The 16,531-nt window shown below is 62.0% G+C and overlaps 1 protein-coding gene across 3 annotated transcripts; it reads left to right on the forward strand.

Moving 5' to 3' along the window:
• The first annotated feature begins 2,239 nt into the window (after positions 1–2,239).
• Positions 2,240–15,919, forward strand: LOC135268145 (putative GTP-binding protein 6). Of its 3 annotated transcripts, none has more exons than XM_064372051.1 (10): positions 2,240–2,596; positions 3,845–3,982; positions 6,068–6,138; positions 6,935–7,065; positions 8,479–8,549; positions 9,402–9,560; positions 10,708–10,916; positions 12,733–12,881; positions 13,387–13,539; positions 14,125–15,919. In XM_064372051.1, the coding sequence occupies exons 1-10, from the start codon at positions 2,248–2,250 to the stop codon at positions 14,246–14,248; spliced, it is 1,554 nt and encodes a 517-aa protein (XP_064228121.1). In that variant the 5' UTR covers positions 2,240–2,247; the 3' UTR covers positions 14,249–15,919. The 3 variants fall into 3 exon arrangements, with proteins under 3 accessions (XP_064228121.1, XP_064228122.1, XP_064228123.1); XM_064372052.1 differs by lacking the exon at positions 2,240–2,596 and adding an exon at positions 3,263–3,298; XM_064372053.1 differs by lacking the exon at positions 2,240–2,596 and adding an exon at positions 3,309–3,665.
• Positions 15,920–16,531: the final 612 nt, after the last annotated feature.

Below are 16,531 nucleotides of genomic sequence, written 5' to 3' on the forward strand. Positions count from 1 at the left end.
CGTGGGGACCCCTGGGTAGCGTCTGGGACCCACAAGGCGGTACTCGAGTCCCCAAAGCAGATGCAGGGGAACCCCGGGCGGCATCCGGGACCCCCAGAGCCGGACTCTGGCCCCCATGGCAGACTTGGGGACCCCTGACCGGGGTCCTGGACCCCCAGGGCGAAACTCGAATCCCCAAAGCAGACGTGGAGACTCCTGGTAGGCGTCCTGGACCCCCAGGGTGAGACTCGAACACCCAAAGCAGACGTGGGGACTCCTAGGAGGCGTCCTGGACCCCCAGGGTGAGACTCGAACCCCCAAAGCAGACGTGGGGACTCCTAGGAGGCGTCCGGGACCCCCAGAGCGAAACTCGAACCCCCAAGGCAGACGCGGGGACCCCCGGCCGGCGTCCGGAACCCCCACAGCGTGACTTAATCCCCAAAGCAGATGCGGGGACTCCTCGGAGGCGTCCGGGACCCCCAGGGCGAGACTCGAGCCCCCAAGGCAAACGTGGGGACTCCTGGGCATCGTCTGGGACCCACAAGGCGCCAAAGCAGAAGCGGGGGAACCCCGGGCGGCACCGGGGACCCCCAGCGCTAGACTCAGAACCCCAAGACAGACGTGGGGACCCCCGGGCGGCACCGGGGACCCCCAATGCACGACTCGAGCCCCCAAGACAGACGCGGGGACCCCTGAGCGGCGTCCAGACCCCCAGGGCTGGACTCGAGCCCCCAAGACAGACGTGGGGAACCCTTGAGCGGCGTTGGGGACGCTGCAGTGGCACTTAGACCCCCCACCCCGCGCGGGACGGGAGCGAGGACTCGGTAGGTGACAGCAGCGCCGTCGAGACTCGGGGTCCGGCACCCACGGCGGTGAAAACCGCAGCCGGCGCTGGGTCTGCCGGGAGCGGCTCACGCGGAACAAAAAGCAGCTCGACCCCGCCTCCCCGCGTGCGGCACACGCCAATCACCGGCACGTGACGCGGGACGACCAATGAGGAGCACGCCCCGTGCCGGGGTGTGGCCTGGGGAGCCCGCCCCGGCCGCACGCCAATCACCAGCACGTGATGCGGGACAGCCCCTGCGTAGCAAGCCCCGTGCCGGGGCGTGGCCCTGGGGAGCCGCCCCACCTCACACCAATCAAAAAGCTGCTCGGCCTCGCTTCCCCCGCCCGCGGCACCCGCCAATCAACAGCATGTGACGCGGGACGACCAATGAGGAGCACGCCCCGTGCCGGGGTGTGGTCTGGGGAGCCCGCCCCGGCCGCACGCCAATCACCATCACGTGATGAGGGACGGCCAATGATGAGCACGCCCCGTGCCGGGGAGTGGCGACGGCGAGCCCGCCCCGGCCACACGCCAATCAAAAACCTGCTCGGCCCCGCCTCCCCCGCCCTCGGCACGCGCCAATCAACAGCACGTGATGCGGGACGACCAATGAGGAGCACGCCCGGCGCCGGGGACTGTCCTGGGGAGCCCGCCCCGGCCGCACGCCAATCACCAGCACGTGATGCGGGACAGCCCATGAGTAGCAAGCCCCGTGCCGGGGCGTGGCCCTGGGGAGCCGCCCCACCTCACGCCAATCAAAAAGCTGCTCGGCCCCGCCTCCCCCGCCCGCGGCACCCGCCAATCAACAGCATGTGATGCGGGACGACCAATGAGGAGCACGCCCCGTGCCGGGGAGTGGCACTGGGGAGCCGCCCCGGCCGCACGCCAATCACCAGCACGTGATGCGGGACGGCCGATGAGTAGCAAGCCCCGTGCCGGGGCGTGGCGCTGGGGAGCCGCCCCACCTCACGCCAATCAAAAAGCTGCTCGGCCCCACCTCCCCCTCCCGCGGCGACCGCCAATCAACAGCACGTGATGCGGGACGGCCGATGAGTAGCAAGCCCCGTGCCGGGGCGTGGCGCTGGGGAGTCGCCCCACCTCACGCCAATCAAAAAGCTGCTCGGCCCCGCCTCCCCCGCCCGCGGCACCCGCCAATCAACAGCACGTGATGTGGGACGACCAATGTGGAGCACGCCCCGTGCCGGGGCGTGGCGCTGGGGAGCCGCCCCACCTCACGCCAATCAAAAAGCTGCTCGGCCCCGCCTCCCCCACCCGCGGCACCCGCCAATCAACAGCACGTGATGCGGGACGACCAATGAGGAGCACGCCCCGTGCCGGGGCGTGGCACTGGGGAACCGCCCCGGCCGCACGCCAATCACCAGCACGTGACGAGGAGCGGCCCGCGGGCAGCACCGCCCCATCGCGCAGCCGCTCGACACGCCATGTGGGCCCTGCGGGCCGCCGTACGCCCGCGGCTCCGTCTCTCCCCCGTGTGCCGCGGCCGACCTGTACCGAGGGCACCCGCGCCATCGTGCCCCGCGCGCGGTCTCGCCGCTGTCGGCCGCGGGGGCCCCGGGAATCGGGAGGGGCCATGGGGCCGAGGGCGGGGCCTGCGGGCGGACGGGGCCCGAAGCTGCCCGGGAGAGGACGAGGAGGAGTCGGAAGACGCGGACGAGGACGCAGAGGAGGAGCTGCTGCAGAGGGAGCCTCTGCTGCCGGCGGGGACCCAGCGCGTGTGTCTGGTCCACCCCGATGTCAAGTGGGGCCCGAGGAAGCCGCACATGACGCGAGGTGACCGCGGCGGGGGTTGCAGGGGAGAAACAGGAGCTGGCGATCTGCGGGCGGGCCCCTGCGGGAGGGTCTCCTTGGTGGAGGCGCAGGGGCGGGCGCTGGGGGGACAATCTCATAGGTGGCGATTGAGGGGCGGGACCCTGGGGACAAGCTCATTGGTGGAGGCGCAGGGCCGGGGCGCTGAGGGGACGATCTTATAGGTGGAGATTGAGGGGCGGGGCCCTGGGGACAAGCTCATTGGTGGAGGCGCAGGGCCGGGGCGCTGAGGGGACGATCTCATAGGTGGAGATTGAGGGGCGCGGCTCTGACGGAAGACTCTCATAGGTGGAGACGCAGGGGCGGGGGCTCTGAGGGGACGATCTCAAGTGGCGACATAGGGGGCGGGGCTTCAGGGGGCGAGACTCTGAGGAGAGGATCTGATGGGTGGCGATGCAAGGGCGTGGCCCTGAAGGGGCGGGGCTCTGAGGGGAGGATTTCATAGGTGGAGGTGCATGGGCGGGGCTTCGGGGGAGGAGCTCATGGTGAAAGGGCGGGGCTTCGGGGGCGGAGGCGAGGATCTCATAGGTAGAAGTGCGTGGGCGGGGCTTCGGGGGGAGGAGCTTATGGGGAGAAGCCCCTGGGGTGGGGTGGGGTGGGGTGGGGTGGGGTGGGGTGGGCGGGGTCTTGGTCATGAGTTCCCGTTTCTCTTGCCCCGGGTTTGAGGTAGGCACAGTGTTTTGGGGCTCAGGGAAGGGAGGGCGTCCAGCAGAGCATCAGTGTCGAGTCCCCCGCCCCAGTCCCCCAGTCCCTGCAGGTGCCAGAGTCTCCCCAGTCCCCCGGTCACTGCAGGTGCCAGAGCCTCAAGACGGTGGACATCTCCCCTGGAAGCCCCTGTAGCCGATGAGCCCTTCTCTTTCATGGGTGTTTTCCAAAATGGGCAACTCTTGGGACAGCGGAAGCCGCAAACTGCTCAGAACAGCGCCCAGAGCTCCTGCCTCTGCCCACAACCCTGCCCGTGGTTCCCGAGCCATCCCTGAGCACCCCTAGCTCCCCAGTTCCCTGCTGCGTCCTCCTGGAGCCCAAATCTTATGTAAGGCCAGGTGGGGAGCCCTCGTGTCCCATGGTGGCTGCAGCGTCCGTCCGCAGCCAGATGCCTAGAGAGGCCCTATGGTGAAGGCCACGAGGAGGCCACGCCGAGCAGGTGTGCACGGGGCCCCGGGCCTACCCCAAAAGGAAGCGCCCCTGACGGTGGCCCTTGTGTCCCCGCAGCTGAGTGGCAGGTAGCAGAGGCCACGGCACTGGTGCACACGCTGGACGGCTGGTCCGTGGTGCAGACGATGGTCGTGTCCACCAAAACGCCGGACAAGAAGCTCGTCTTTGGCAAAGGGAACTTTGAGCACCTGACAGGTGAGTCCGTCCACACCTGCCCCCTCCCCAGACCTCCTTTCCCGTCCGCTGCTCCCGAGAACATTCAACCCGGACGCGTGGAAGGACGGGGGTCTCGCTGGGCCAGACGGGAGGCGGCCCCATGAGTGGGTGGTCCAGGTGAGCTGGGAGCCCACGTCAGGAGGAGCCGGAGGCATGGGAGGCTGGACCTGTGTCCCCGCCACACAGACTCTCTCAGCGTGGGGTCCCGCGTGGGGCCCTGGCGCTTCCACTAGGATGTGTTCACCGCGTGTGTGTCTGTGTGTCCCCACTGGGATGCCTTCCCCGTGTGTGTGGGTGTGTGTCCCTGTCACGATGCGTTCACTGTGTGTGTGTGGGGGGTGGGTCCCCACTGCGATGTGTTCCGCGTGTGTGTGTGTGTGTGTGTGTCCCCACTAGGATGTGTTCACCGCGTGTGTGTCCCCACTGGGATGTGTCCACCGTGTGTGTGTATCTGTGTGTCCCCACTGGGATGTGTTCACCATGTGTGTGGGTGTGTGTCCCTGTCACGATGCGTTCACTGTGTGTGTGGGGGGGGTGGGTCCCCACTGCGATGTGTTCCGCGTGTGTGTGTGTGTGTGTCTCCCCACTAGGATGTGTTCACTGCGTGTGTGTCCCCACTGGGATGTGTCCACCATGTGTGTGTATCTGTGTGTCCCCACTGGGATGTGTTCACCATGTGTGTGGGTGTGTGTCCCTGTCACGATGCGTTCACTGTGTGTGTGGGGGGGGTGGGTCCCCACTGCGATGTGTTCCGTGTGTGTGTGTGTCCCCACTAGGATGTGTTCACCGCGTGTGTGTCCCCACTGGGATGTGTCCACCGTGTGTGTGTATCTGTGTGTCCCCACTGGGATGTGTTCACCATGTGTGTGGGTGTGTGTCCCTGTCACGATGTGTTCACTGTGTGTGAGTGGGGGGGTGGGTCCCCACTGCGATGTGTTCCGCGTGTGTGTGTCGCCACTAGGATGTGTTCACCACGTGTGTGTGTCCCCACTGGGATGTGTCCACTGGGTGTGTGTCCCTGTCACGATGTGTTCACTGTGTGTGTGTCCCCACTGGGATGTGTTCGTATGTGTGTTTGTGTGTAGATGTGTCTGTCCGTGTTGAGATGTGTTTACCGTGTGTGCATGTGTGTGAGATGTGCGTGTCCCTGTTGGGATGTGTTCCCCGTGTGTGTGTATGTATGAGATGTGTCTGTCCCTGTTGGGATGTGTTTACCTTGTGTGTGTCTCTGCCGGGATGTGTCCACCGTGTGTCTGTCTGCCCCGTCACGATGTGTTCACTGTGTGTGTGTGTGTCTCTGCTGGGATGCGTTTACCATGTGTGCCTGTGTGTGTGTCCCCACTGGGATGTGTTCCGTGTGTGAGTGTGTGTGTGTCCCCACTGGGATGTGTTCCGTGTGTGTGTGTGTGTAGATGCGTCTGTCCGTCTCGGAATGTGTTCACCGTGTGTGTGTGTGTGTGTGTCTCTCTGCTGGGATGCGTTTACCATGTGTGTGTGTGTCCCCACTGGGATGTGTTCCGTGTGTATGTGTGTGTGTTCCCACTGGGATGTGTTCACCATGTGTGTGTGAGATGTGTGTGTCCCTGTTGGGATGTGTTTACCGTGGGTGTGTGTGTCCCCACTGGGATGTGTTTACTGTGGGTGTGTGTGTCCCCACTGGGATGTGTTCCGTGTGTGTGTGTGTAGATGTGTCTTTCCGTGTCGGAATGTGTTCACCGTGTGTGTGTGTGTGTGTGTGTGTGTGTCCGTCCCCGCCGGGATGCGTTCACCATGTGTGCATGTGTGTGTGTGAGATGTGTGTGTCCATGTTGGAATGTTTACCTTGTGTGTGTGTCTCCGCCGGGGTGTGTTCACCGTGTACACATCTGTGTACGTGAAACACACACCCCTAGAGACAGACCCCCTCCGACGCCGCTTTCCTGGATCCTGGGTCTGGGGCTCAGGAAGTCGGGGACGTCTGTGAACTGCGCCCTCCACGGCGCACCCCGCAAAGGGCCTCGTGGCTCGTACCGCAGTCCACAGGCCCGGCCGGCCGGCCGCTGACACGACCCCCCCTTTCTTTAGAGAGGATCCGAGGATCTCCAGACATCACGTGCGTCTTCCTGAATGTGGACAGGATGGCTGCCCCGACCAAGGTATCCCAGAACGTGGCTTTGCCGTTTGCTCACGCTCCACGCGGTGAAGGAGTGGACGCCACGGCGTCCCGCCAGGCAGGGGCCAGATAGGGTGATAGTGGCTTTAAGGCGTGATGGAACGTCTTCCTCCCCGTGAGGCTGGCCACCAGGGCCTGGCCTTCCCCTCTGGCTTCTCATTTTCTCTTTTTTTTTTTTTTTTGACAGAGTCTCACTCTGTCACTCAAGTTGGAGGGCAGTGTCACCACAATCTCGGCTCACTTCAACCTCCGCATCCCGGGTTCAAGCGATTCTCCTGCCTCAGCTTTCCAAGTAGCTAGGATTACAGGCGCCCGCCACCATGCCCGGCTTCTTTCTGTATTTTTAGTAAAAATGGGGTTTCACTATGTTGGCCAGGCTGGACTTAAAATTCCTGATATCGTGATCCACCCACCGTGGCCTGCCAAAGTGCTGGGATGACAGGCGTGAGCCACTGCGTCCGGCCCCGTTTTTGTTTTTTGAGACACAGTCCTGCTCTGTCACCCACGCTAGAGTGCAGTGGCGCGATCTCAGCTCACTGCAACCCCTGCCTCCCGGGTTCAAGCGATTCACCTGCCTCAACCTCCCGAGTAGCTGGGATGACAGGCGCCCACCACCACATGTGGCTAATTTTTGTATTTTTAGTAGAGACAGGATTTCAGTATTTTGGCCACGCTGGTCTCGAACTCCTGACCTCAGGTGGTCTGCCGGCCTCAGCCTCCCAAAGTGCTGGGATTGCAGACATGAGCCACCGCGCCCGGCTCACTCTCTCCTTCTCTAGAAAGAACTGGAAGCCGCCTGGGGCGTGGAGGTGTTTGACCGCTTCACCGTCGTGCTGCACATTTTCCGCTGCAACGCCCGCACGAAGGAGGCCCGGCTGCAGGTGGCCCTGGCAGAGATCCCGCTCCTCAGGTACGTCGGGACGCCCAGGCCAACCGTCACACCCGCCCCGCAGCCCCTCCGTTCTGTACTGACGTGTGTGGTGGTTCTGGGGTTATATTAGAGTAAGAAAAGCACCGTGGGGGCGCTGTGTCCCCACCCCACCCCGCTCCCCACTAGGTAGGTCCCCTCGGCCTGGGATACTCCTCACTCAACGTGTGAGCTACACGCCCAGTGGGGCCCCAACACCAGCTCCTCCCTTCTGCCCAGAGGGCCTCCTAATTCACAGGTTCTGGGCTTTAGGATGTGGACAGATCCTTCTGGGGGCTGTAGGGAAGGCTCCTTCCTGCCTCTCCCAGCTCCTGGGGGCGCCAGGTGTCCCTGGCTTGTGGCCACATCACTCCAGTGTCCACCTCCATCTCCACGTAGGCTCCTCCTCTGTGTCTGAGTCTCCTCTTCTGTGTCCTAGAAGGACGCTTGTCATTGGATTTAAGACTTTCCTAATCCGGGGTGACTTCCTCTGAAGATCCTTAACTAATTACATTTGCAGAGACCTTATTTCTAAAACATCCCATTCACAGGTCCTGGTGAACAAGACATAAACATCTATTTGGGGCATCACTATTTAATCCAGTAAAATGGAATCACCGAGTTCCCTCCAGAAGCTCTCGGGGAGGACCCTTCCTGCCTCTCCCAGCTCCTGGGGGCACCAGGTGTCCCTGGCTTGTGGCCACATCACTCCATCTCCACGTGGCCTTCTCCTCTGTGTCTGTCTACAGTTTTTTTTTTTTTTTGAGACAGAGTCTTGCCCTGTCACCCAGGCTGGAGTGCAGTGGCTGGATCTCAGCTCAGCGCTACCTCCACCTCCCAGGTTCAAGCGATTCTCCTGCCTCAGCCTCCCAAGTAGCTGGAACTACAGGTGCCCACCACCAAGCCCGGCTATTTTTTTTTATATTTTAGTAGAGATGAGGTTTCACCATGGCCAGGATGGTTCGATCTACTTGGCCAGGATGGTTTGATCTCCTGACCTCGTGATCCGCCTGCCTTGGCCTCCCAAGGTGCTGGGATTACAGGCGTGAGCCACTGCACCCGGCCCTCCCCTTCTGTCTCCTAGAAGGACACCTGTCATTGGATTTAAGACTTACCCTAATCCAGGGTGACCTCATCTGAAGATACATTTGCAGAGACCTTATTTCTAAATAACGTCCCATTCACAGGTTGTGTGGAACAAGACATAAACATCTATTTTGGGCATCACTATTTAACCCAGTAAAATGGAATCACCCAGTTCCCTCCAGAAGCTCTCGGGGAGGAACCTTCGTGCCTCTCCCAGCTCCTGGGGGCTCCAGGTGTCCTGGGCTTATTATCTCCTTCACCTTCACCTCCACCTCTGCTGGGAGGGAGAGAGCTTCCCTGGAGAGTGAACCCCTCCTGTTCCCACTCCAGGTCGAACCTGAAAAGGGACGTCGCCCACCTTCACCGAGGAGGATCCGGCTCCCGCTACATCATGGGGTCAGGTAACTCTGGCCAGGTGCAGCGCCCCGGGGCGTCCTGAGAACGTGGTTGTCGGCAGCTGCCCTGAAGGATTCCGACAGGGTGGGGGCCGGCTGGGGGCTCTGTCTCCCGGTTACGTCTGAGGAGACACGAGACGGTGGTGGTTCTGTGACGTTTTGCCAACATAAGTAGCCACAAAGTGGGGACTGAAACAACAGAAATCTGTGCACGCCCATCCTGGACACCAAAAGCCGCCAGAGGCTCCTTCCTGCCTCTCCCGGCTCCTGGGGTGCCAGGTGTCCCTGGCCTGCGGCCACATCACTCCAGCCTGTGCCTTTTAAGAAGGACATGGATCTTTGCATTCAGGCGCAACCCTAACCTAGGATGATGCCTTGAGTTCGTACAAAGATGGTGTTTCCAAATCAGGTCCCATTCCCAGGTTCTGGGACTTAGGGTGCTAAAGGGGCCCCACTGAGCCCCCTCAAGATGACATCCCGGCTGTGCCCTGCTTAGAAGCCTCCCGAGTAGCTGGGATTACAGGCGCATGCCACCACGCCTGGCTAATTTTTGTATTTTTAGTAGAGACGGGGTTTCACCATGTTGGCCAGGCTGGTCTCGAACTCCTGACCTCATGATCCGCCCGCCTCGGCCTCCCAAAGTGCCAGATGACAGGTGTGAGCCACCGCGCCCGGCCGAGCACAGCCCTTTCTCAGGGAAAGGGACAGTGTTGGGGCCGCTGCTGGGAACGCGGCCGGGCCCCTAAACGCTGCAGCAGGATGAGCAGCCCCCGTGCCCCCGCGGACCCTCAGTGGCACCGCCCGCTCCCGTGCCTTTCCCGGCCTGGCTCACCGCCCCGCCGTCTTGGGCATTTTTAGGAGAATCGTTCATGCAGTTGCAGCAGCGTCTCCTGAAAGAGAAGGAGGCCAAGATCAGGAAGGCCCTGGACGGGCTTCGGAAGAAGAGGCACCTGCTGCGGCGTCAGCGCACACGGCGCGAGTTCCCTGTGGTCTCCGTGGTGGGGTACACCAACTGTGGTGAGGACGTGCCCAGGGGAGGGGGTCCCGTGGTCTCCGTGGTGGGGTACACCAACTGTGGTGAGGACGTGCCCAGAGGAGGGGGTCCCGTGGTCTCCGTGGGGGGGTACACCAACTGTGGTGAGGACGTGCCCAGGGGAGGGGGTCCCGTGGTCTCCGTGGTGGGGTACACCAACTGTGGTGAGGACGTGCCCAGGGGAGGGGGTCCCGTGGTCTCCGTCATGGGGTACACCAACTGTGGTGAGGACGTGCCCAGGGGAGGGGGTCCCGTGGTCTCCGTGGTGGGGTACACCAACTGTGGTGAGGACGTGCCCAGAGGAGGGGGTCCCGTGGTCTCCGTGGGGGGGTACACCAACTGTGGTGAGGACGTGCCCAGGGGAGGGGGTCCCGTGGTCTCCGTGGTGGGGTACACCAACTGTGGTGAGGACGTGCCCAGGGGAGGGGGTCCCGTGGTCTCCGTGGTGGGGTACACCAACTGTGGTGAGGACGTGCCCAGGGGAGGGGGTCCCGTGGTCTCCGTGGTGGGGTACACCGACTGTGGTGAGGACGTGCCCAGGGGAGGGGGTCCCGTGGTCTCCGTGGTGCATACACCAGCTGTGGTGAGGACTCACCCAGGAGAAGGGGGTCCCGTGGTCTCCGTGGTGCGTACACCAGCTGTGGTGAGAACTCACCCAGGGAAAGGGGGTCCCGTGGTTTCCGTGGTGCATACACCAGCTGTGGTGAGGACTCACCCAGGGAAAGGGGGTCCCGTGGTCTCCATGGTGGGTACAGCGGCTGTGGAGACAGTGCCATGTACCCCATCCTCCCATCCACAGCACCACCACCCCATCCACACACCCACCCATCCACAGCACCGCCTCCCTCCATCTACACCATCTTCCCATCCACACCACCTCATGCTCACCCGTCTACACCACCAGCTCCCATGTCTACACGGCGGCCCTGCTGCATCCGGCCTGAGAGCAGCCGCAGTGGCTTAGTCCCGCATGTAGTGTGTGGCCCGGGGACGCCCGGGGAGCTCGGGGACCTGTCACCTGGGGTGCAGCCGTCCGAGAGGGTGCTGTGGTCTCCACTCTGAGGGCCCGGGTGTGGCTCCGGGGGTTGGAAACCATGGCTCCCTGCACCGCTGACCTCCACGCCCTCCCAGGGAAGACCACGCTGATCAAGGCGCTGACGGGAGACGCCGCCCTGCAGCCGCGGGACCAGCTGTTCGCCACGCTGGACGTCACGGCCCACGCGGGCACGCTGCCCTCACGCCTGACCGTCCTGTACGTGGACACCATCGGGTTCTTGTCCCAGCTGCCACACGGCCTCATCGAGTCCTTCTCTGCCACCCTGGAAGACGTGGCCCAGTCGGTGAGTCGGGGCTGTGGGGGGCTGGGCTCTCGGACACCCACTGAGACAGGGCCCGGGGTCTCGGACACCCACTGAGACAGGGGCCGGGGTCTCGGACACCCACTCGGACCAGGGGCTGGCATCTTGGACAGCCACTCAGCAGGGGCCGGGGTCTCAGACACCCACTGAGACCAGGGGCCGGGGTCTCTGACACCCACTCGGACCAGGGCTCGGCATCTTGGACAGCCACTCGGCAGGGGCCGGGCTCTCAGACACCCACTGAGACAGGGGCCGGGCTCTCAGACACCCACTGAGACAGGGGCCGGGCTCTCGGACACCCACTGAGACAGGGGCCGGGGTCTCGGACACCCACTGAGACAGGGGTCGGGGTCTCGGACACCCACTGAGACAGGGGCCGGGGTCTCGGACACCCACTGAGACCAGGGGCCGGGGTCTCGGACACCCACTGAGACAGGGGCCGGGGTCTCGGACACCCACTGAGACCAGGGGCCGGGGTCTCGGACACCCACTGAGACAGGGGCCGGGGTCTCGGACACCCACTGAGACCAGGGGCCGGGGTCTCAGACACCCACTCAGATCAGTGGCCTGGGTCTCAGACACCCACTGAGACAGGGTCCAGGGTCTCAGACCTCACTCGGACCTGAGGCTGGGGTCTCGGACACCCACTCAGACCAGGGGCCAGGCTCTCAGACACCCACTGAGACAGGGTCCCAGGTCTTGGACACCCACTCGGACCAGGGACCGGGCTCTCGGACACCCACTCGGACCAGGGGCTGGGCTTTCGGACACCCACTGAGACAGGGGCCGGGCTCTCAGACCCCAGTTGGACCAAGGGCTGGCCCTCGGACGCCCACTCAGCCCACTGGCCAGGTTCTCAGACACCCACTGAGACCAAGGACCGTCTCTGAGACACTCCATCAGCTAAGGGCCCCGGCTCTCGGATGTCCACTCTGACCAGGGGCCGTCTCTCAGACGCCCCATCAGCCAAGGGGCCGGCCCTCGGACACCCACTCCGACCAGGGGCTGGGCTCTGGGACACCCGCACCACTGGGGCCAGAATAACAACTGCCTCCTCAGCCTCAGACTTAGTATCCCGCAAACGTCCCTTGTCCCCGGGGCAGAGGCTGAGCAGTGACCCCAGCCTCACCCACACTCAGCCACCATGATGAGCCCGTGTACAAACAGCCAGGGCCAGGAGCAGTGGCTCATGCCTCTCATCCCAGCACTTTGGGAGGCCGAGGCGGGTGGATCACCTGAGGTCAGGGGTTCGAGACCAGCCTGGCCAACACAGTGAAACCCCGTCTCTGCTAAAAATACAAAAAATTTGCTGGGCATGGTGGCGCGTGCCTGTAACCCCAGCTACTCGGGAGACTGAGGTAGGAGAATTGCCTGAACCCAGGAGGCGGAGGTTGCGGTGAGCCGAGATCGCGCCATTGCACTCCAGCCTGGGCGACAAGAGCGAAACTCTGTCTCGAAAAAAAAGTAGAAAGATTTCACAGTGGGATGAAGCCGTCCGAAGCGTTGAATGAGGAAGCACTGGCTGGGGGTGGTGGTTGAGTGGTCATTCGTGGCACCACGTTTGTGGGTCTGCGGGTGCAGACTTGTCACCTGAGCCGTGGGAGGCCGGGTATGTGGAGCCGGGTGGGGTTCCGTCCGGTGTAAACCCAGGACCCCCGTCCTGGGGTGTCCGAGGGCCTGCACAAGGGGGTGGCTGCCACGTCCACCCTGGCCTTGGGGACTCCTGGGAACCCCTCTCCCGGACCTGCCTGCAAGCTCGGGGGGGTTGGGGCTCTGACCGCACGCCCGGCCCTTGTAGGATCTGATCCTGCACGTGAGGGACGTCAGCCACCCCGAGGCGGAGCTCCAGAAAGCCAGCGTCGTGTCCACGCTGCGCGGCCTGCAGCTGCCCGCCCCACTCCTGGACTCCATGCTGGAGGTTCACAACAAGGTGGACCTGGTGCCCGGGTGAGTCTCACGCCTTCCCCTGCAGGCGCCGGAGACCCCGCCCTCGTGTGAACTGCTGACCGCTGGCACACAGGCGGAGGCAGGGAGATTGGTTGAGCCCAGGAGGCAGACGTTGCTGCCCCAGGCCGTGTCTCGTGGGCAGCTGACTCCAGGGACCCTGCTTTCCACAAACATCTCCTTCCCCTGCGTCTGCTCGAGCCGCATGGGGAGATGCCCCTCTCCTCTGAACCTCAGCGGTGACACTCAGGACACTGGGAGCTTCTCCAGGCTGTGCCCCGCGGGCAGCTGACTCTGGGACCCCTGGTTTTGGCAATCACCTCCTCTCCCTGCACGTGCTGCAGTCACGTGGGAAGATGCCCCCTGTCCCTGTGTGACCCGGTCACACCCGGGACACAGGGAGCTTCCCCAGGCTGTGCCCCGCGGGCGGCTGACTCCGGGACCCCTGCTTTCTGCCGGCCTGCCGCCCTGAGGCTGAGTGGGCTCTGTGGCCTCCCCGCCCTCGCAGGTACCACGCCACGGAACCAAACGTCGTGCCCGTGTCTGCGCTGCTGGGGCACGGGCTCCAGGAGCTGAAGGCTGAGCTCGATGCTGCAGTGTTAAAGGCCACGGGGAGGCAGGTCCTCACCCTCCGCGTCCGGCTGGCCGGGGCCCAGCTCAGGTGAGCGGTAGCCTCCGGGGGCGGGAGGGTGGACGGTGTTCTGCCGGTCTGTCTCTGGCTCAGAAAGGGGCTCCTTCGGGGTGCAGAAGGAGCTGTGGGGTCCCCGAGAGCTTTAGGATGCAGAGACGAGCTGAGGTCTAAACACATCACTCCAGCCTCAGCGACAGAAAGCTCTGATCAATGAATGCTTTGAGGTAAGCTTTTTTTTTTGAGACAGAGTCTCACTCTGTCACCCAGGCTGGAGTGCAGTGGTGCGAGCTCAGCTCACTGCAACCTCCGCCTCCCTGTTCAAGCGATTCTCCTGCCTCAGCCTCCCGAGTAGCTGGGATTACAGGCACGCGCCACCACACCCAGCTAATTTTTTGTATTTTTAGTAGAGATGGGGTTTCACCATGTTGGCCAGGCTGGTCTCGAACTCCTGACCTCAGGTGATCTGCCCACCTCGGACTCCCAAAGTGCTGTGGTGACAGGCGTGAGCCCCTGTGCCCGGCCTGGGCTAAGCTCTCTTTAGCCTAATTATTTATTGTGAAACTAACTGAATACTTCTGGCTTCTGCTTTTCCGCACGACGCGCCTCTGTCCCCAGCTGGCTGCATGAGGAGGCCACGGTCCAGCACGTGGATGTGATCCCCGAGGACGGAGCAGCCGACGTCAGGGTCATCATCAGCGACTCGGCCTACGGCAAATTCCAGAAGCTGTTTCCAGGATGAGCGGACGCCTGAGGAGGCCTGAGGTGCGGTGGCATTGCTGTGTCACGACAGTGGGGTCCCCTTTGTCAGGCTCTGTGTCCCAGGCGCTCGCTGTGACGACCACGCAGGCTGGTGGCACGGTCACGGCTGCTCTGAAGCGGGCCTCCCCAGAGTCCACGCCACACAATTCCACTGGGCCTTCAGCGCGTGCCGTGAACCGCTTTCCCTCAGAATGTTCCGGCAGCAGGACACGAACCTGTGTTTTTGCCTCCGTGAGCAGCATTTCCGGCGTCTCCTGCCTCTGCTGTGAGCCGTGGCCCTCGTGGGTGCACGTGGCACCTCTGCCCGGCTGTCTGTGCTCATCGACGGGCCTCGTGGCCCACGGCCGTGCTGGTGAAATGACTAAAAACCAGGCGCCCTGGCAGCCCAGAGAACCCGTCACAAAAGTAGAAGGGAAATAAAACAGTTCTATTAACGAAGACGCCTCAAACCAGACCGTGACGTGTGTGTCGCGCACCATCCGCTGACAGATACAGAGACAGAATTTTACCCGCGTGAGGCCAGGCCGTACAGACCAGCCTGCCCAACGTGGCAAAACCCCGCGTGGCCAGGCTGAACACCCGTGTCCGTCCACAGGGAAAAAAAACACCTCGTATGTTTTCGTTTGCTTTGAGAGAGACTCTCTGTCACCCAGGCCGGAGTGCAGTGGTGCGATCTCAGCTCACTGCAACCTCCGCCTCCCACATCCAAGTGATTCTTCTGCCTCAGCCTCCCGAGTAGCTGGGATTACAGGCGCCTGCCACCAGGCACGGCTAATTTTTGTATTTATAGTAGAGATGGGGTTTCACCATGTTGGCCAGGCTGGTCTCGAGCTCCTGACCTGAGGTGATCCTCCCGCCTCGGCCTCCCAAAGTGCTGGGATGACAGGCGTGAGCCACCATGCCCAGCCTCACAACGTAACTTTTTAAAAAACTCTATGACCTGAAAAAGATGCCCAATGAATTAACTTTTTTTTTTTTTTTGGACGGAGTCTTGCTCTGTCACCCAGGCTGGAGTGCGGTGGTGCGATCTTGGCTCACTGCAACCTCTGCCTCCTGTGTTCAAGCAATTGTCTGCCTCAGCCTCCCCAGTAGCTGGGATTACAGGCACCCACCACCATACCTGGCTAATTTTTGTTATTTTTAGTAGAGATGGGGTTTCACCATCTTGGCCCGGCTGGTCTTGAACTCCTGACCTGATGATCCTCCCGCCTCAGCTCCAAAGTGCTGGGATTACAAGCCTGAGCCACCACCACGCCTAGATTTTTTTTTTTTAAAGAGAGTCTCGTTCTGTCACCCAGACTGGAGTGCAGTGATACAATCTCAACTCACCGTAACCTCCATCTCCCGGGTACAAGTGATTCTCCTGTCTCAGCCTCCCAAGTAGCTGGGATTACAGGTACCCGCCACCACACCCGGCTAATTTTTTTGTATTTTTAGTAAAGACAGGGTTTCATCATGCTGGCCAGGCTGGCCTGGAACTCCCAACCTCATGATCCGCCCGCCTTGGCCTCCCAAAGTGCTGGGATGACAGGGATAAGCCACCGCGCCCGGCCTGAATGAACGTTTTCTAAAGATGCCTCCTGCGTCCTGTCCTGAAAACTAAGTATTCCTTGGCTGTATACGTGGTAATAAAATTCATACACACATTTCACTTTAATCTCGTTCATTTATTTAAATGATCTGTATGAATTCCGTGATTGTGTGATGAGATGCCGACAGAGACCCCAGCATTTCAGGATAGGAATTCGGAGCCGATGGAAGTCGGGGAAATCGTGTGTAACTTCATTCATCTCTGCGCGGCCTAGTCGTGGGGTGAGGTAGCCCTGGGTACGGCTGATGAGTGCGTCTTTCTTTGTGTGTGTTTTTATTTTTTAAAAGGAGTTTTACTCTGTCACCCAGGCTGGAGTCCAACGATGCAATCTCGTCTCACTGCAGCCTCCGCCTCCCGGGTTCAAGCCATTCTCCTGCCTCAGCCTCCCGAGTAGCTGGGATTACAGGCACCAGTCACCACGCCCGGCTCATTTTTTTGTATGTTTAGTAGAGACGGGGTTTCTCCATGTTACTCAGGCTGATCTCGAACTTCCAACCTCAGGTGATCCGCCCGCCTCGGCCTCCCAAAGTGCTGGGATGACACGTGTGAGCCACCGTGCCTGGCCACGAGTGTATCTTTCTAGATTTTGGACACCATTTCTCCGTGACGACCACGTAGTGAAAATAGAAGCAGGATTTCTTTTGGAAAATGAATCATGAGGTCCCAAAGAGA

This window comes from Aotus nancymaae, unplaced genomic scaffold (assembly GCF_030222135.1).
Source record: "Aotus nancymaae isolate 86718 unplaced genomic scaffold, 86718_ANA_hifiasm-v0.15.2.pri h1tg000268l, whole genome shotgun sequence".
In the NCBI taxonomy this organism is placed as follows: Eukaryota; Metazoa; Chordata; class Mammalia; order Primates; family Aotidae; genus Aotus; species Aotus nancymaae.